The sequence below is a fragment of the Macrobrachium nipponense genome, chromosome 8 (genome assembly GCF_015104395.2).
Source record: "Macrobrachium nipponense isolate FS-2020 chromosome 8, ASM1510439v2, whole genome shotgun sequence".
NCBI classification, from domain to species: Eukaryota; Metazoa; Arthropoda; class Malacostraca; order Decapoda; family Palaemonidae; genus Macrobrachium; species Macrobrachium nipponense.
The window spans coordinates 4,107,410-4,129,653 of NC_087203.1; the positions used below are offsets into that span (position 1 = coordinate 4,107,410).

Sequence of the window (22,244 nt, forward strand, 5' to 3'; positions counted from 1 at the left end):
TGGGTATGCGGTTTATGCCCTTCTACCTGATTAGATGTTATAAATTCAAAGTACCGACTTTGGTTAACAGGATTTTACTTAGAATCATTGACAAATATGGTGGCCTATATCATATTCCTACTACTAAAGAATGATGTTAATGGAGAAACGAATCCACAGTTATGTAAATGTACATATATTTAAATTTAAAAACAACTGTTTTTAAAAATTAATTATATGTACATTTACATAACTGTGGAGTCGTTTCTCCATTTGAAGACTCGTGCTACTATGAGGATTTTTTAATGATGTAAATGTTTAATAACAAAATTTATAAAAGAAAAGAATAACAAAATTTATAAAAGAAAAGACTTGCCAAAAAAAAATTGTTATTTATCACTTTGTAAGTACAGTTCAGCGGAAAGGATAGTCACAGAAAATATGGACTTCCAGAAATTTTGGCTCCCCTGGCTGGGGTGGAGAAGATTCTGATGTTTTCTTCTGTTTGTTTTTTAAAATGGTTTCTATTGTGTTGTCTCCCAAGGTTAGTAAATTCTATAGATATTTATGTTGCTGTAGTTTCTTTGTAGATGAGCACAAGCTTAGCAATACAATGCCTGTCCCAAAGAATGCATATCCGCAGACTGCAGTAAACCTACAGGCCAATCTCTATCCCTCTGTGCTGCCCAGAGTTCCAAAAAAACCTATTTATAATCCACTCTTTAAGTATGCGGAATCTAAAGAAAATAACATAAGTACCTACAGTGCTCTTTTAGATTTGACATGCCATATGCAAGAGACCTTGATAAGGGTTTTGAGTGTAGAGTAATTCATAAAGATTTTAGTGCAGGAGTGGTTGGGCATGTGTTAGGTTTACTTCAAGATTTCCTGACAAGTAGGCAATAGCGAGTTGCTGTTGATGGGATCTTTAGCAAATTAAGACCAATTGTGTTTGGAGTTCCACAGGATAGTGTTCTTGGTCTGTTGTTATTTTTAGTACATATACAAGCGATATGGTTGTTGGCCTGGAAAACAAGATTGTTCAAGTCTTCTGCTGATGCAATACTTGTGGGTATTGTAAAGTCTCCACTTATGAGAAATGAAGTTGCCCTTAGTCTCAGTCAGGACATGGACCAGATTAGTGAAATATTGTAGTCAGTGGGGTATGAGGCTGAAAACGAAAACACTTCTGATTAGTAGATCTCATACAGATTTTCCTGCTCACCCTCCCCCAGATGGATGGAACTTAGCTGAATGAGGTTGAAGCTTTAACTATTCTAGGTGTAACTTTTGACTCACATCTTACTTTTGACAAACATCTAATGAAAGTGTCAGCAAATGCGATACGAAAGTTAGGTAATGTACAAAATGCCACATATATTTAAACAGATATAAAATTCATGCAACCTGTCTTAAGTCATTTGTCTTTCCTTTACTAGAAGACTGTTTTCCAGTATGGATGTCTGCTTCTGCCAGAGATTTATCTCTTTTAGAGAGAATAGTTTGTGGTGGTAGGTTTAGTCTTCCTAATAGTAGCAGTTAGGACTTGAACCATCAATGGATGGTCTCGTTTGTCAATTTTTCGTAAGTTGTGTAATAGAGAACTTTCACATTCTTAATTGATCCATGATAGCCTTTTCCTGCAGAGAGCAACCAGATTTATCGAAAAGCAGAATCAGTATGCAGTAAATGTGCCTCGCTGTAAAACTTCTCAGTTCAAGAGGTCCTTTATTCTTCACATTGTTGGACTGTGGAAGTCTCCTTGAGGATGTCACGCAATTGAAACTTCAAGAGTTCAAGCGAAGTTGCAAGACATTACTGTTCTCCTTGTATTTTGATACATTATTATCTATTTTTCATTTTCTGTTATTTTGTTTTTTCTTTTGATAAGTGAGATCTCTTCTTTCTGTATTTCCCTTTCCTTCTTTTACTTCCTAATGAGCACCATATTCTTTGGAAGCTTGAATTTCAAGTCAGTGGCCTTTGTTAGCGTGTTCCATATGAATAGGGTCCACCCTCTATATAATAATAATATTAAAGTCTTCTCACTGTAATATAATTGTGTGACAATTGCAGTAACGGATGTATCCTTGGATATGAATGAAGTAATTCTAAGAACATATAAGATGCAAAGGTCAATCAACACTGGTTGTCAGTATGATTGTGACAGTGATGTTGTGTTAATAAAATTAATTTTTTCTGCAGGTCAAAAGCGTTTGGTCACAGAGGGGTAACATTGGGTATTATCGAAGCATTCAAGATCTTACTGTTGGAATAATGGGTATGGGTAACATTGGAAAAGAAGGTAAGAACTATCAAATATTATCCTTTGAGTGAAATTTTCTTTGTAAAAAAATTCACTGACTAAATTAATCTTACCTCTCTATTTTGATAGCAGTAATACCTGCATCAGTTGGAAAGGACGACAATAGTGTGTGTAAACTGAAACAATTAATAGGATCGTTTAGTTTCAACTATCTATTAACCCATCCCTTTTGGGTGATTCAGTTTTTTCTCTGTTGTTGGCCTCTGATGATGTATTCAGCATTGTTACATTTTATCATTAACGCTTACATTGCTGTCTGGATTTTGGGATTTTGCTTATCTTGGTTTTTGTCACTCTTTATAATGTCATCCAAAGAGGATAAAAACAAATTGCTTTGAGTCTGTAAGGTAAGAGGGTATACTCTCAGCATTACTTTTTAGCTTACGATGGTCAAAATATAAGGTGTTAAATGTACAAACAAGGATTGTTCTTAATGACTGTTGTGATCAGTGTATTGTTTAATTGAAATACTATTAGCAAATGAAAATAGGAAAAGACAGAAAAAGATTCTTCTAACAGTAGGATAGGAAGCGAGGTTATGAGTAAGAGGTTCTCATCCTTTTACAATATGTCAGACAACATCTCTTCCCACTCTCCTCGTTTTCTTAGTAATGTTTCTCCTTAAAATTATTTCTTCTCAAAGCTCCCCATATTGTTAGGATATGATGTTTGGCAAATTAGAAGCCGGTGTAGCTAGTTTTAGGACTACATTTGAAATGCTTGTGGAGATAACCTCCTCAACAACTGCATTGTAGTTCTTGTTTTCCTCAGGTGTTGCACTTCCAGTTCCCCTTCTTTGTCACCTCAGGTGCCTCCTGGGCATTCTAGATGCTGTATTTCAGGTGAATGCTGCAAGCTGTTACCCAGTCATGGTTGATAGGCATATTTGCATGGTAAGTTCTTTCTTCTTTAAGTGCTACTATCTCAGTAGTGGAACAGACTGGATTATCTTCCCCTTCTCAAGGTTTTTTATGCCAGCTCATTCAACAGTTTTAGTTTCATCTTCCACTAAACTATTCATTAGTGCAGGATGATTCTTTGACACCAGTGGATAAGACAGCACCAAATATTCCTTTGGGATGTAGTGGGCTTTTGGTTTTAAATTAAGTATAGAGTTAAAAACTCCCTTTGTCTTTGGGAGCAGCAGGCTCTGCTGCTCCACCCCTGCTTCCCCAGGATTTCCATTTGATGTGCCTCAGGTTTCCAAGTGGACTCTAATGTGCCTCAAGTTTCTGATTTGACCCTGAGGCTGGAGAAATGTAGGTAATGTAGTCAGCTTTTCAGTGACTGATTAGATCTGTGCTAACAATTTCCTGAGGTGAATAGATAGCTTCTTGACAGCTCTCTTTTGTCACCAGATTCTCGTTCTCTTTTTCAGTCTTCCAGATGTTTGGGTCTATCACTCTTGTTTCCATGGCATTAATCAGGAAGTTTATTTGCACACTAGGGATTGAGCATACAAACCTAATTGGTCTATTTGTTCTAGATCGTTCTCCCCTTTGACACCATACTACACTAGGTGTCTTCTCCAGCGTTGATGCTCGATTTGTTCCCTAAAGAGGCTTTGAACTTGCACCTTTTGACGGCAACTGTTGCAATAGTATAGAGGTTGGCTTCCTTTCAGCCAATTATTTTCTCGTCAGCACTTCAGAAGCTTTCAGTGTTAGTGCCAAGCACCACTCAGGTACCATTGTCTCCTTGGGCATTACCTGTCATGTTGTTGGCTATTCAAATGCTTTTAGTGTTAGTGCCAGCATCTCTTTGGGCATTAACTGTCCATTAGAGGCAGCCCTCACCTCCTTGGCAATTTCAGAAGTTTTCAATGTTGGTGCCATTGTCTCTTCAGGCATTAGTACTAGCGTCTCCTTGGGTGTTAGTGCCAGCCGCTGCTTTGTTTGCACTTCGGACACTTTTGGCATTTGTGGCAGCATCTCCCGAGGCATTTAGTAAGCATTAGTGCCAGCCACCACATTGTTGGTGCTTCAGATGATTTCGATGTTAGCACCAGCATCTCCTTAGTCATTAACTGGACATTAGCACCAACCACCATATCGTTGATACTTCAGATGCTTTCAGCATTAACACCAGCATCTCCTTGGGCATTTTCCAGGTGTGTTGAAGTTTATTGTTTGTCTTTTTATTTATTGCAGATTGTAGATACTCTGGATTCTTGTAGTAAATCTCTTAAAAATGTCTCAGGAGGCTAGAAAGACACAGTGCAGTTTCCCTTCTTCATTAACACAAATTCATATATACAGTTTGGGACATACAAGTTTAGTTTGTATTGAGGTTTGTGCGGCTCTTCTATTATCTACTTTAGGTGAAGTGTAGTAATATGACGATGTGTCGATATATGAAGCCTTTTATACCCACGGCTGGTAAGGCACACAACCATACCCTCTGGATGCTCTCTGGCTTCTCTGCTTCGGCCTCTTCTGTCAACATTTCTCCAAAGAAATGTATCCTTTTTCTAGTAGGTTTTTTTCTGTTGCCACCTTCTGATACTTCCTCATTGGTTGGTGATTAATGATGATGTCTCATTGTACCACCCTTTGGGCGGTAATTCATTTCAATACCTCCTTTGCTGGGCATGATTAATAACGTTACCAGAAGTGTCTGGCTTCCACTACCAGGTCAAGGGTTAATCCAGAGCTTTATCATAGAGGAGCCAAATGCATTGTTTAATTGCCACTGGCCCAGTAAACACCTCCGCTTGTTTTGGTTATTATCCCCATTACGACAAACACATCAGTTACTTAACAGAACTCCATCTCTTTCTTACTATTTTACTCTCCCTCTCTTATTCTTTTCTCTATTTTCCCTACACTAATATTAAACAGGCATTAGCATCAGCCGCCACATCATCGGCATTTCAGACGTTTATAGCATTGGCATCAGCTGCCTCATCAGATGCTAGCTGCACATTGTCAGAACTTCAGACTCTTTTGGCTTTGGGTCAGCCTCCACTTCGTTGAAATGGGAGAGTGTTAACATTGAGTTTCCTGACTTTCTTGGGGAGTTTTTGCACTTCTTTGCAATGCAAAGGTAGAGCATTAAGGGCAGTTATATGCTTTCGCACTTCTTCAGTATCTGTGGCTTGCAACCAATGTCATTTTTTGACACCTGTCATTCTTTGCTGAGCAGAATGCCTACAATATATAGTACTCCCTTCCTTTTCCAGGCTCCCATAGCAAGTTCACTGTTACTTTACCTCTCTTTTCCAGGCTCCCCAAGTGAGTTCACCGATAATTTACCCCCTCCTACCTACACTATAAGAAGTTCTAGATCCTTAAGTGAGATGCAGATTTTCTTTCTCATGGGAAAGCAGAATTTGTTACAAAGTTGTCTCATGGCTTCTACAATTGCCTGTTTCAGGTATCAGTGCTTCAAAGGGGATAGAGGCCAGCACTGAAAGCAAACCTTTACTGTTTGCCTGACTTCATTTACTCTTTACATGACAAATTTGGTTTAAGTGGTGATCCAGAAGAAGATTGGATGCAGTTAGTAGACATGCTGGTTGTTAATTTCCATTTTTTGCTTCTCCCCAAGTTGGTCTCAGTTGGGGCAAGTGAACTTTCCCGTTGTTCTTCTTTCTAAATGACTGAGTCTAGGGGACGGCCATGTTGAAGCCTTAGGGCTAATGTCAATCTTCTAAATGAGTAAGTTTTTGAGGAATATTAATAAATATTCCTAATGGCTCTCTGCTGAGACAAATATGATCCATAGAGAAACTGGAAACAGTTTAAGGATGAGGCCAGTCTTATTCTTTCTGAAGAATCGATGGAATAGGAAATCAACCAGTTTTTGTGCAGCTCTATTCTCCAGGTATTTAGAACCCTTGAGATAATAGTCATTAACCTCATCATTTAGAAGATACATATTAAATCAAAATGAGGTCGAATGCAAGTGACAGGCAGTTGAAGGCAAAAATAGGCCAACCTTGAGTGTTAGTGTTCGACCTGCAGACTTGTGGATGTGGATGCAGAGTCCATTTGATCCTCCCTGCTCAGTTGATCAGTCACAAAGTTCAATTCCTTGCACAACTGAGGATAAAAAACAATGTAACTTGATCAGGAACAAAACTGAGCTTGTGCCTTTTAAATGCTTTGGTAAGCCGGCTTTGCCCCATACTAGCTCTTCCAATGCTGAAAAGATTCTACAATGAAAACTCCGCCAGTTCCGCCAATGACCAAACCCATGATGTGTCTCCTGGCTGCAAGCACATCCCAACCGTTGATCACCACTTCTAAATACCATGTGAGGTCTGAGCTCTGCAACTGGAGACACGTCATGGGCTTGGTCATTGGCGGAACTGGCGCAGTTTTCATTGTAGAATCTTTTCAGCATTGGAAGAGCTAGTATGGGGCAAAGCTGGCTTACCAAAGCAATTAAAAGGCACAAGCTCAGTTTTGTTCCTGATCAAGTTACATTGTTTTTTATCCTCAGTTGTGCAAGGAATTGAACATTGTGGCTGATCAACTGAGCAGAGAGGATCAGTGGACTCTGCATCCACAAGTCTGCAGGTCGAACACTAATACTCAAGGTTGGCCTGTTTTTGCCTTCAACTGCCTGTCACTTGCAATCGACCTCATTTTGATTTAATATGTATCATATGTCAAGTGTTCATTCCTGTTACACATAGAGCCAGACATCACGGTGTTGTTCAGGAACTGCGGGGGACGTAAATTCACCTGGCCGAGCATCGTGCCCAGCAAAAGGTAGGGCACTTCCAGAAATGCTGCAGGAGCACGAAGAAGGCACTGCTCGCCTCGAGTTTGGTAATTGTTGTAGACACACACCTCTCCTCCCACTCTACAATCAAGGCTTTTGTTTCCCATGGGATGGGGAGGTCGGTGTCCACATTCGCCGTAGCAGACACAAGAGCTCAGATCTGCATTGCCAGTCCCACGATTCTTTCAAGCCTGCACATAAATCCTTTAGAATTGCAACTTCAAACAGGTCTGAGGGATGTAGCTAATCTCCAAGTGAGATGCCTTGGATCAACGGCATCACCATTGAAGTAAGTGGGCGACACATGAAGCAGGAGGTTTACCTCGTGTGAACAGCTAAGAATGTTCATATATTATTGAATGACAGTAGACTTCCAGCACCTCAATGCCCACTGTCTTCGTGAGACTCATCATACACCAGCACCCTTCAACATGATTTCGAGCATCCCCATGCACACAGAGAAGACTACAGCAGATGCCCATTGAGTTTTCCACCAAGTGGAATTGGACAAGGATAGCCGCCTGCTTATCCTAAAACACGCATGGGTCATTGTTCAGTTTCTGATGCCTACACGAAAAGGTTCGACGATGCCCTGCAAGACATCACCAAAAAGCATAAATGCATTGATGACACCTTGCAATATGATCACAGCATTGAAGAGGTGTTTTGGCATGTATATGTTTTCCTGTCAATGTGCGCCTCTGCATGGATCACACTCAAGCCCGAGAAGTTCAAATTCTTCGTCGGGTACCACTTGGGATGGGACTCATACAAGCCTGCAGACGAACGTCTAGACACTATACTTAACTTCCACATGCCAGAGAAGCCCTCCATCACTAATGTTATGGTCATGGTTCGGATTCGTGAATCAGTTAGCCCCCTTCCTTGCAATGGCGCCCATCATGGAGCCCTTTAGGGACCTCCTCAGGAAACCCACGGGGAAGAAACGTATATTGGGATAGCCAGCTATTTAGCAAACTGGCATATTACAACAAGACACGCTCTACGATAATCATGACTGATTGGAGCAAAGAAGGCATTGGTTTCATCGTCCCCCAGCAGTATTGCGCTTGTCAATCAGCTGACAGCCCCTTTTGTTGCAAGGACAGCTGGCATCTTGCCCTAAGTGGCAGTCGAACATCTCACCCCCTCTGAAGCAGGGTATGCTTGCAAAAGGCCAGGTTGTTCCTACTTGGGTGCCCCTAATCTCATCATCATCACAGACCACTGTCCACTTGTCAAATTGCTGGGTGATAGGAGAAGACACTCCAGTTCAAGTTTCACATCAAATACCTGCCTGGAAAAAAGGAAGACTCCAGCGGATTTTCTTTTAAGGTACCCAACCATGAGATTACCCCATAAAGCTTCTGACATGGATTTGGAGGATGACATTCAAGTGGCAGTGCAACCATGGCCACCTTGGAATCAGACATCATTGTGTTGGATGAAGACTGCATCAGGAGTGCCGCATCTAATGACCCAGTGTATCAGCTCTTGCTAGGTAGGGTTGCAACAGGCGATTGGCCCCAACAGAAGTCACAAGAAGTCTCCTGCCTTCATCCCTTCTTCAGCATTCGGGATTGGCTAGCCATCAACCCGAATCTGGTGACATATTTGGTGGATCAAGGATGCATACGTTTGGTTATCGTGGAAGATTTACGTCATCAGGTAGCCACTAACCTACACACAGGACACCAAGGCGTTGACCCTCTGCTTAGAAGGGCTAGGCAGTCAGTATACTGGCTGGGAATAGAAGGAGACCTTCAGCACATCTCCAATGCACTTCATGTGATGAACACGGCCCTTCACTGCCTCCCGAAGAAATGATGCACACACCCCCAGCAGAATACCCCTTCCAGCAAGTCATTGCAGATATGTTCCAAATAGAAGGCAATGTATACATGGTATATGCAGACAGACTAACTGATTGGTTAGAAGTAGCTCACTTCCCCAGTGGTGCCACATCCAACAAAATAAGCAGTCACCTCCGATCCTATTTTTCACGTTGGGGAGCCCCAGAACAAACATCGACTGACGGAGGTACACTCGACAAGAAAACTGAAGATACAGTTTTCATTAGCTTTCGTTCATCCAATTTCCCATTTGTTTTTACTGAAAAGACAGAATATCGCTAAATTTACTCTAGAATATGAAAATACACTGCAAATTATATCATATAAGTTAAAACTGCAAAACAAAACCGTTCAGATACTTGAAAAACACAATGGATTCGTTCATAGAGATCTGATAGATAGAATGTGAATTTCTGATTTTAGTACTATGTATCACGACGACAATATTTACTCGTTTTGCTTCATCAGCGGGGATATATTGCAATATCGTAAGAGGTGAATGCAATTATTTTAGTTTCTACAAACTTAATTTTGTATCCCAAAGCGATTAAAGTTAGCTGACATCAATGGCACTCAGTGTTGCGACGGCTAAAGTAGGTTGAACAAATCTAGTTGCATCCGCAAGAGCGTTTTCTATGATATTAGGAGGAGCCCTAGAACTCCGAGCGGGAAAGCGCAAATCACTGGATACTGGCTAACGTAACGGATTTCACACTTTGATTACTTTGACATTGACATGGATCGAATGCTAGTTGCTGTTTACAAAGCTATTGTCTTTAAACATAAATCTTAATCAAGGTTAAAGTAGCATGTCAGCTCAAAGATTTTCTGGCTATATGCTCCCATTACAAAGCAGTTCGTAGTAGCCTACAGCCCCACACGACTGCATTTCTTTGCCGCGAGGCTGAAAGATCTCCCACGATATAAAACTTTAATTGCCTGTGCAATACATATTGAGTTATTTGTGGTAATAAATATTTTTAATTAACACAGCTTTCTTCGTGAATGATTTGTGGATGAAACCTGATTTTCAAAAGTAAAGACTATATCAAGAAAGCAATCTTTGAATGCTACGGCAACTGTCGAATGTAATCAAGATTAGGGTATGAATTTCTTAGAGAATTAACTTGAATATTATGATCCTTCAAATTTTATCTAGCATAGTGCAGCACGATCTTGGCAGTCATATCATATCGCGCAAGCATAGGCCTATCGATAGAGATACTTAATTCATTATATTTTCTTCTGCCTTTCCCCTGTCACAAGTCCGTCACCAGTACTATAATTCTCTCTCTCTCTCTCTCTCTCTCTCTCTCTCTCTCTCTCTCTCTCTCTCTTCTAAAACATGCTTTAAAAATATATATATTACCACTCATCTCCCAAAGAAAATATAATGAAATTAAGTAGTTATAAATAGGCCTAAGCTTTCACATGTGCAGATTTTGCTCCTCTCTCTCTCTCTCTCTCTCTCTCTCTCTCTCTCTCTCTCTCTCTCTCTCTCTCTCTCTCTCTCTCTCTCTCCACTTTTGAAACATTTGAAAAAATATTATCACTTAACCTCTCAATGTTATAATGAATTAAGTATCTCTATCGATAGGCCTATGCTTGCGCGCTCTCTCTCTCTCTCTCTATCGTCATAATATTTCATTCTTTACTGTATTGTTCCTCACGATTTCCACAAGTACTGCCCAAATTTTAAATGCCTTTCTCTCATTGTTTAAGATCCGTCTTTAATTACGTATGAATTTTACGTCAGTTTAGTGTCAAACATTACTTATGAATAAGGTTTCACAGTAGGTTTTAAAAAAGGATGATCAATATTCTACCCTGAACTGATGTTACCAGACCAACATTAACGAATAATATAGAGCCTGTTTCTACATTCAAGTATAAATGATTATAGGACCTCAACAGAATCTTTATGGTGTAAAGTTGATGGAAATCTAGAAAGCAACAAACGGTATGATTTTGAAGCTCCGCCCCCTTTCAAGAGTTGCCAGATGTGGCATTATAGAACAATAGCTATATGTCCGAAGATTTTAAAAAACTGTATCTTAAGTTTCCTTGCCGAGTGTACAAACTTAGCCAGCGAGGAGAAGGAGGCCTTCTTCAGGAGATGGGGAGTCAAGGTCCATCTGTCGTCAGCCCAGTACCCCCAGTCCAATGGCAGGGCAGAAGCAGTTGTCAAATCAGCAAAGAGGCTCCTCTGAGAAAACAATCAAAAGGCGGAGCCGTTGAGTCAGACAAGATTGGGCTGGTGATACTCCAGTATCTCAGCACGCCTCTCAGGAACAAGTTGCCATCTCAGCTTGCAATGGGTCGCCAGCTGCGTGATGGGGTACCGATGGCTAAAAGACACCTGTTAGTAGACAGGTATTGGAGACGGACGATACGTTGAAGAGATCTATAAGTGGACAAATTGCAGATTATATGCACCCTTGACACCATAAGGAGACTGCCACCCATCAAACCAGCTACCCATGTACGCATACAAAACCAAGCTACTAAGCAGTGGGACAGAACGGGCGTAGTATCGGAAACTAGGCCACATCGTCAGTACACAGTAAGCTCAACGGGAGCGGCAGACTCTTAAAAAGGAACAGACGACACTTGTGAGTCATCGCTCCGCCCCTTAACGCATCTGTGTCCCAGCCCTACACCCTGGCATTGTTAGTAGGCCCAAAAGGGCTGCTGGTAGACCCAAGAGGCTCAAAGACTTCATGTAATGCCGTTGTTATTCGTTGTTTACACATATATACAATTGTACAATTGTGTCAAGAATTGATATTATTTTTTTTCTGTATATGTATGTATTACATGTATTTGAGTGCTCCTAAACTGTGTACTCAGTGTATGTAACTGTGTGTTTGGATATTGAGAAGTTAGGTAAAAAAAAGTGTTTTTATCTGTTTTCCATATCACATTGACATTTGCCCCCTTAATTGTTGCCATGTATAATCTTGGGGGGGGGGGGGGGTTGAATATGTTTCTGTAATGCACTGCTGACTAATAACCTGCAACACGTTTGCGAGTCAGTTGGCTCTGGTCTCTTACAATAAACTACTGTCACCAGGACGTCATCTCATTGCAAACCAAACAGGAAGTAAGTAATATACAGGTCTCACTGTGGTGATAGCACTATGAAAAGGAAAATTAAGGTATAGGAAAATAATGGGAACATGACTGACAAAAGAACCTGAAACTCCTGCACTTTACCTTTGTTAGGAGACTGCATCAGAAGTGCCACATCTAATGACCCAGTGTACCAGCAGTGTTGGGTAGTGTTAAAGGGACTTCACTATAAAAGTAACTGAGGGCTCTGGACAGCCATGTGGAAAGCAAAGGGCAGCTCAAAGGGAGGGAGGGGGAACTGAAGTGTCCTGGATAAGTCGCCAATGTCTTCTGAGGAAGAGTCATTCAGGTTATACCCTTTTATAACGTCGGTTATTATGATTTGCTCGTTTGCAGATGGTATTGTATGGCAACCAGCTGTGTTTTCTGGGCACATGGCCATAGGGCCAATTAGGCCAGGTGTTCAAGATGGTGCCAGTCCTTTGAGCATGGTAGGCATTTTCTCTTTCATCCTAGCTTCTCGCTGGCTTCACCTAAAGGCGTCACCTGAAATCAAGGTCTTTGGCAGTCACTTGGACAAAGGGACAGATTAACAGATTACCCAGAGGTAGAGTGGAGGGACAATTAAGGAGCGAGTTTTCCCACGGAATGACTTCATGTTATGAAATTAAACAATGATCATCATTGCTGAAATTGTAAGGTATTCATTGTATACTGCTTCTGAACTTGAAGGGTGAGTTTGTATGGGATTGGTTTCTCTCATTGTAATTATATATATATATATATATATATATATATATATATATATATATATATATATATATATATATATATATATATATAAGTATACATACACACACACACACACACATACACACACATATATATATATATATATATATATATATATATATATATATATATATATATATGTATATAATATATATATATATATATATCTATATATATATATATATATATATATATATATATATATATATATATACGTATGTATATATATATAATATATTATATATATCATATATATATATATATAGAAAATATATATATATATATATATATATATATACCTACATACATACATACTACATACACACCACACATCCATTCAGGAAATCGCAGACAACCACATCAGAAGAAACATTTATTTGAGACGTTCCACACATACAATGTGCATCTTCAGTCTGTTGACAGACTGGAGATGCACATTGTATGCAAGAAACGTCTCAAATAAATGTTTCTTCTGATGTGGTTGTCTGCGATTTCCTGAATGGATGTATGTGATATACCTACATAGCCTACATACATATATATATATATATATATATATATATATATATATATATATATATATATATATATATATATATATATATATATATATATATATACAGTGGTACCTCGAGATACGAAATTAATCCGTTCCGAGGCGGCCTTCATATAATGAGTTTTTCGTATCTTGGAACACATTTTACATGTAAAATGGCTAATCCGTTCCAAGCCCTCCAAAAACACCCCATTAAATTTCATAATAAAGCTAAATTGACCTATAAACAATGAAATACTACAACAATTTGGACCATTCAATACCTAAATTAAGAATAAAAATCGAAAACCTGTAAAATAAAGTGTATATTAGTGTACAAGAATATTATTACTGTAACGTAAAATGTGGATGCTTACCTTTCGATTGAGGCTATCTCGGATAGTGGCGGCAGAGGAGGAGGAGGACAAACGGCAGATAACGTACGTACGTACGTACACTTAACTTTACGAAAACACACAAAAAATTTAAGGAAAACCATAAAACTAAAATTTACGAAACACCTTAACAAAACTGTAACACTTAACTTACAAAAATCTAGAAATTACGTAAAAAAAAATTTTCTTTTTTTTATTTTTAACTTTTTTTTTTACTTTTACGTAGGCTTTTTTTTTTTTTTTTTTTTTTACAGAATTTCAACTTCATCACCGCTTTCAACGTTCTGTTTTTCATCACTTGGTTCTTCCTTTTTGCTTTCAACTTTCTGTTTTTTATCACTTGGTTCTTCCTTTTTGCTTACTCCTGCTAATGCTGAAGGCCTCTTTAAAAAATAACGATCCAAGGAAGATTGCTTCTGCCTACTTTTCACAATGTTCCTGAAACGACTCAAGCAAACGTCATCGAACTGTGCAAGCATACGACCTGTGTGAGCCTTTTCAGGGTGTCTTTTTTCGATAAACAATTGCACTTTATGAAAAGCGCCTAGAATATCCTTAATTTCTGCCGTTGTCATAGGCTCCTCCTCCTCTTCCTCGCCGCTGCTAGAGAACTCCTCTTGAACAACGTTAAGTTGCATGGCCTCCAACTCCTTCAGGTCATCCGTCGTAAGCTCCTCTTGGTGCTCCTCGAGAAGGTCGTTGATGTCGTCCTCGTCGACGACCAGCCCCATGGACTTGCCGAGTGCAACGATCTCATCAAGATCTGGTTCCAAAACAGTTTCGGGATCATCAACTGTTTCTGACTCTGCAGTACCAGCTTCGCCCACGTCGAATCCCTCGAAGTCTCTGGCAGATACGGCATCAGGCCAGAGTTTCCTCCACGAGGAATTCAAGGTTCGCCTCGAAACCTCCTGCCAAGCTAGGTCAATGAGTCGGATGCAAATGACGATGTCGAAATGCTCCTTCCAAAATTGACGCAAGGTGAGGTTTGTGGTATCGGTGATGTCGAAACATCTCTTGAAAAGATGTTTCGTGTACAGCTTCTTAAAGTTCGCTATCACTTGCTGGTCCATGGGCTGGAGGAGAGGGGTGGTGTTGGGCGGAAGAAAAAGAATCTTAACGAAGGAATACTCCGCTAGGATATCTTCCTCGAGGCCAGGAGGGTGGGGAGGGGCATTGTCCAACACCAGCAGACATTTCAGGGGGAGGCACTTCTCTTCCAAAAAACTCTTCACAGTCGGGCCGAAACACAGATTTACCCACTCCGTGTACAAAAGCCTCGTTACCCAGGCTTTTGCATTAGCCCTCCACATCACTGGAAGCTTCTCCTTCAACACTTTGTGGGCCTTGAAGGCTCGAGGAGTCTCGGAGTGATACACCAGTAGGGGCTTCACCTTGCAATCCCCACTGGCGTTCGAACAAAGTGCGAGCGTAAGCCTGTCTTTCATAGGCTTATGCCCGGGTAGCTTCTTCTCTTCCTCCGTGATGTATGTCCGACGAGGCATTTTTTTTCCAAAAAAGGCCAGTCTCATCACAGTTGAAGACTTGCTGAGAACTGTAGCCTTCCTTGGTCATCATCTCGTCGAACGTCTTTTTAAAGGCTTCGGCCGCTTTCGTGTCCGAGCTGGCAGCCTCCCCATGAAGCACCTCTGAATGGATGCCAGTCCGTTTACGAAATTTCTCGAACCAGCCATGCGAAGCCTTGAACTCTGGGGTTGGCGTTGAAGTCCCTTCCCCCCCCTCCCTCGTCTTCCGCCTGCGCAATCAAATCGCCGAAAATAGCGCTGGCCTTGTGAGCAATTGCTGTCTCCATTACTGTATCGCCAGCGATTTCTTTGTCTTTTATCCAGATGAGGAGCAGCTGTTCCATCTCGTCATGCACATGGCTCCTCTTGCTGGACAAAATAGTGATGCCCTTCGATGGTGTAGTTGCTTTGATGGCATCCTTCTGTTTAAGGATGGTGCCTATTGTTGACGGATTACGGCCGTATTCCTTTGCAATCACACTCAATCGCATACCAGCTTCGTACTTCTTTATGATCTCCATCTTTGTCTCCAGAGACCGCATGCGCTTCTTTCCGTGAATTTCAACTTTCTTGGGACCCATGACTACGTTAGTTTATGTAAAGTTACACAAATACGTAATAATACAGTCTTCGCACAACACGATAATATGTACTGCAACGAAATCACTAACGAATTTACGTTACAAACGAAATCGTTGGAGCGAACGAATGCCGATTGCGTACGGTAAAGTTTTGGGTGCGGAGTGGCCGAGCTAAGGGACGCCAGCGCGTACGTATAGAAGATGCATGATGGGAGGGATGCTGTCCAATCAGAGAGAAGGATCTCATGGCTTGGCTAGCATCAGGAACCAATGGGAGAGCAGGAGGATGGTGGCGAGTCTACTAGCACTAAGATGGCGGCGTGCGGCGCGAGTTTCAAAATTGTTATCGGGCGAATCTCGGACTTTCAGAAACCTTTCGTATCTTGAAAACTTTTCGTATGTAGAGCAGTAAAATTTTTCGCATTGGCTTTTGTAACTTGGATTTTTCGTAAGTTGAGCCTTTCGTATCTCGAGGTACTACTGTATAAATAGATATATATATATATATATATATATATATATAAATATTATATATATATATATATATATATATATATATATATATATATATATATATATATATATAGATATAATATATATATATAATATATATATATATATATATATATATCATATATATATATATATATATTATATTATATATATATATATATATATATATATATATATGTTTGTGTGTGTGTGTGTACCAATACCTAGTTTGGCCTTGTCTAAATATTAATAAAAAAAAAAAAAAAAAAAACAAGAGCCCAACGGGCGACTGGCAACCAACCTTAGAAAGAAAACTGCAATCGGCATCTTTAATATTATTATCAAGACCAGTAAATCTGGGGCTAGAGCAAACTCCAAGATACAAAAATAGAATTTTTATTACCCCAAAAATTAACATGATAATAAAATGGAATGAATTGAAAAAACCCAACTATAAAGCGTAATCACTTCTAGGAAAGGAAAGTCATCTCGAATGACTACCACACCAGTTCCCACATTAAGTCAGAATAGTTTACTAAGATATCACTATTTTCCCCAAACTCAGAAATGTAAATAAAAGTCAGAATTTCCATTTTGGCGACATTGAATCCATGTGAGGGAAAGAAATTATAACCCTCAGAAATGAAAAAATAAAAATGGATGATCATAAAATAATGGGAATAAAAATAAAAGATGTTTCTTTATACATTGGAGAAAATCGGATTAGAAATTCAATGTTTTTTTCACTGCACTTTGGCTTCTCCTCAGACACCTGTAAAATATTCAGTGTTTAACAAGTCTTTCCACATTAATTACCTTTCCTACCGTGAATCCCCTAAATGATCGCTCACGCCCACCAGCTGATACCTGGGATTTTAAAAACCAAAGAAAACTTTAGGGCGACCACAGAAACCGGGTTGCCGTCAATATGTAGTTCAACCGGCAGACGCCTTACATTGTACTATATGTATTTGAACATAGTTTCCGCTATGCTTGCCTCTCGTAATATACCTGCCTGGAATGACTTGGTCAAATATCTGTATACAAATACACGAGAAATGTTTTTACTTTGGAAGCAAAATGGAAGCCCGAGGGAAGGACACCTTACATAACTAATGAGACATTCGAGAACGCAGTTCAAACTTGCTCTTAAGCACAGTAGAATAAATGAAAAGCAACTAAGAGCCGAAGCAATGTCTATAAATTTAGAATCCAGTGATTATCCTCGTCTTTGGAAAGACATTCAATCTTTAAATCCCAAAACTAAAAACCTATTACAGAAAGTAGGAGAAGCTGTCGGTGACGAGGACATCGGAAGAATGTGGAGCGATCACTTTAGCAACATCCTGAATTGCATAAACGATCAAGACTCCCGAGGGGATGTAGATAACCGCTTACTGATAACATTCAATTTCATTTCGCAGATCGTATCATGCCAGGTAACATCAGCGATGCCATAAACAACCAACCTAATTGTAAATTGCCCAGCTGCAATGATCTTCCAACGGAAGCTTTAAAATTCTGCCATCCGGTAATTTACATTTTGCTATTTGCACTGTCCAATGCGTGTATAATTTACCAGTTTCTTCAAGACTCCCTACTCTTAGTTCACTTAATACCATTAAAACAAGCTAAAGGATGCAACTGACCCTGGCAATTATCGCCCGATTGCAATCACTACGATCGCGTCGAAGATTCTGAAATCGGTTCTTCTAGGGAGACTAGTTCCCTTTCTACACGCCGCTGACAACCAGTTCGGATTTAAAGCTAACCACTCAAGCGACACCTGCATCTGCATACTGAAAGAATTGCTGAACTATCATCTATCATTAGCCTCTCCTATTTTCCTGTTTTGTAGACGTGAGAAAAGTATTTGATTTGACAGAGTAAACTACCTGAAGCTCTTCATGAAGCTGCAAAAAAGAGGCACACATTTAATTGGGACTTTATATTGCTGGTTCTCCGCACAGCAATTCTGTGTCAAATGGGGTAACATATTGTCGTACACCTTCGGCTCGTTAAACAGGCTTCGGCAAGGGAGAATTCTCCCTCCAAACCTGTTTAATACGTACACAGTTGCCCTGAATGTCAAACTGAGCTCACTCCCAATCGGATGTACTGTCAACGAAACAACTATAAACAACCTCTGTTACCGATGTTAAGGTTCTGATTTCCCCATCAGTGCAAGGTCTCCAGCAATTCATCGACACTTGCCGCCAATATGCAGAGGAATTCTATATCCCGTACAACGAAACCAAGACCCAGTGCATGTCGCTGCTCCCGAGGTCGCATAATCCTATTGCAGAACCACAGACTTTCCTCGGAAATCATCGGCAGGAATTCATGCACGAATTTCCGTATTTGGGTCATATTATCACCGACGACTTAAAAGATACGGCAGACAGAGAACAGAGGTGTTGTAAACTGTGTGCAACTGGCAACTAATTGAAAGGTTTGCCTTCTGTCACTAAGACATGAAACTGCTACTCTTTCGCTCGTACTGCTACAGTGTATTTTATATGGGTGTTCCCTTTGGACGAACTATACCCAAGAGACCATGAGACATATCACTGTTGTTCACAGTGACATTCTGAGACACCTCACAACCACTTCTCGCTACCACTCCACCATACATATGTTCACAGAAAACCACTTGAATAGTTTAAAAGTCATTGTAAGGCGAATAATGTCCAGTCTGATCACCTGAGTGTGAAACACCAGCAATTCGCTCGTACAAAGCATCCTAAACAGTGAGGCAAGAAGTTCTAAATTGTGGGAAAGATGGGGAAAATGAAGCGTCTGTTCCGTAAATGACGTAATCTCGATTTTGCAGTCATCTGCAGAATCTGTCATTATTATTATTATTGGTTGCAGGTCCACAATAATATAGCATGTGAATATAGGTCTTAAATGGACATTAAAAGCTTTCGAACCTTGTACTAGGTTCATCTTAACCCTTAACGCCGAAGCGGTAAAAAAAAAAATGTCTCCCGTGTGCTGGAGGTGTTTCAAAAAATCACAGCGCGCTTAGTTTTCAAGATTAAGAGTTCATTTTTGGCTCCTTTTTTTTTGTCATTGGCTGAAGTTTAGTATGCAACCATCAAAAATGAAAAAAATTATCATTATCATATATAAATAATGCGATATATGATAGCGCAAAAACGAAATTTCATATATAATTGTATTCAAATCGCGCTGTGCGCAAAACGGTTAAAGGTAACAAGTTACTTTTTTTTCGTTGTAATGTACACTAAATTGCAATCATTTTGATATATAACACATTGTAAAACGATAAAAAGCAACACAGAGAAAATATTATCACAAAATAATGCATGAATTCGTAACGAGCGAACGTAAACAAATATTTTTTTCAAAAATTCACCATAAATCTAAATATTGTCCTAGAGACTTCCAATTTCTTTCAAAATGAAGACAAATGATTGAATATTACTATACTGTAAGAGTATTAGCTTACAAATGCAGTTTTCGACCATACCTGACGAGTTAAAGTTGACCGAATGTCGATTTTTTATATATATATATATTTTTTATATGCAATTAAAACTCTATGAAATGCCTAATATGAAACGGAGCAAATATTCCGAGAATGGGACGTACGCATTTCGGAGATTTGTGGCGGAGAATCCACGCGCGGAGGGAAGGAAAGTTTTTTTTTTTTAATTCACCATAAATCTAAATATTGTGCTAGAGACTTCGAATTTGTTTCAAGATGAAGATAAATGACTGAATATTACTAGACTGTAAGAGTTTTAGCTTACAATTGCGTTTTCGACCATTTCGGTAGAGTCAAAGTTGACCGAACGTGGTTTTTTCTATTTATCGTGATTTATATGCAAATATTTCAAAAATGAGGAAAAGCTTACAACCTTCAATTATTTTTTGTTGTATTCTACATGAAATTGCGCACATTTTCATAAATAAAACTTTATGTAACTGCTAATTTAAAATGGTGTAAACATTACTACAATCGCACTTATGATTTTTTCCGAAGTTACCGCACGGACGTAAAGAAAATGTTATTTTTTCATAAATTCACCATAAATCGAAATATTGTGCTAGAGACTTCCAATTTGTTGCAAAATGAAGGTAAATGATTGAATATTACTAGAATATAAGCGTTTTAGCTTACAATTGCGTTTTTCGACCATTTCGGTAGAGTCAAAGTTGACCAAAGGTTGAAAATTTGTCACATCATTTTTTATATGAAAATATTTCAAAATTGATAAAAGCTACAACCATGGGTTGTTTTTAGTTGTATTGTGCATGAAATTGCGCACATTTCCATATATAAAACTTTATGTAACGGCTAATTTTAAAATGGTGCAAACATTACCACAATCGCATGTATGATTTTTTTCGGAAGTTACCGCGCGGATGTAAGGAAAAAGTTTTTTCATAAATTCTCCATAAATCGAAATATTGTGCTAGAGACTTTCAATTAGTTGCAAAATGAAGGTAAATGATTGAATATTACTAAAATATAAGAGTTTTAGCTTACAATTTCGTTTTTTTACCATTACGGTAGAGTCAAAGTTGACCAAAGGTTGAAATTTTGGCACTTATCGTTATTTATATAGAAATATCTCAAAACTGATAAAAGGTACAATCATGAGTATTTTTTTTGTTGTATTCTACATAAAAATGCGCACATTTTCATATATATATATATATTATATATATATATATATATATATATATATATATATATATATATATATATATATATATATATATATATATTATATATATGTATATATATATAATATATATATATATATATATATATATATATATATATATATATATATATATATATATATATATATATATATATATATATATATATATATATTATATATATATATATATATATATATATATATATATATATATATATATATATATATTTTATATATATATTATATATATATATTACTACTACCTGGTCGTTAGTCACTTGCTGTGTTCTTCGGGGTTTCCTCGTCACGGACCTACATATAGTACTACATTTGATTACATAATTCTGCTACACATACTTTAAATATACTTTTGCTTTAGGGTTTCCGTTCGGAGTGTTTGTTTTGCTTAGCTGCTGACCCTTGCTTTGTTCAGTTTGTAACAGTTCAGTACTCCAACCCAGGTGTTCAATGTTCACGATCTCTTGGGTTAATGAATTTTCTTGCTCAGATACGGTTTTAACAATAGGCACGGATGTTTCTATATCTTTTAGTCCAACTAACGGTTCTTTACAGGATGGTGCGGGATGGCGACATAATGCGTCAGCTATGATATTTGTCTTTCCCAGGTAGATATCATATGCCACTGAGTTCCTATGGGACTGTGATTAAAGCCTTGCAAAACTCGGTAAGGGACTTATGGTCAGTAAGGACTTTAACAGGATAGCCATAGATTATGAACTTAAAGTGTACTAGGGAGTTAACGGTTTCCATAGCCCTTCCTTGTCTATTACTGCATATTTACTTTCAGGGGGCTTTAGTTTACGTGAATAAAAAGCTATAGGAAAGAACTGTTTATCATATTGCTGAAGTAGTACCCCTTTTACCCCTTGGTCTGAGGCGTCTGTTGCAATAAAAAAAATTTCCTTATTTAAATCAGGGAATTTTAAGATAGGTGAACTGCATAATTCCACTTTTAAGATATCGAACGACTGTTCATGCTTTTCAGACCATAATAAATCTACGCCCTTTTTCGTAAGATCTGTTAAAGGAGCTGCTATGATTGAAGAGTTACATATTTACTTACGATAGTAATACCCACTACAGCGCAAAAGTGCTGTATCCCCCTTTACGTTAATAGGTACCGGGAAGTTACGAATAGCCGACACCTTACCATGGACCACTTTAAGACCTTGACTAGACACATAAAACCTAAATAAACATGTTCGGTTTTTAAAACTCACATTTAGATATTTTACTCTGAG

The 22,244-nt window shown here is 38.7% G+C and overlaps 1 protein-coding gene across 3 annotated transcripts in view; it reads left to right on the top strand.

Moving 5' to 3' along the window:
• Nucleotides 1-22,244, top strand: part of LOC135222590 (glyoxylate/hydroxypyruvate reductase A-like) — a 251,672-nt gene that overhangs the window by 131,430 nt on the left and 97,998 nt on the right. For all 3 annotated transcript variants that reach the window (XM_064260673.1, XM_064260672.1, XM_064260671.1), the window contains one exon: nt 2,185-2,284. In XM_064260673.1, the coding sequence (XP_064116743.1) occupies nt 2,185-2,284 (100 nt within the window). The remainder of the gene's footprint in view (nt 1-2,184; nt 2,285-22,244) is intronic.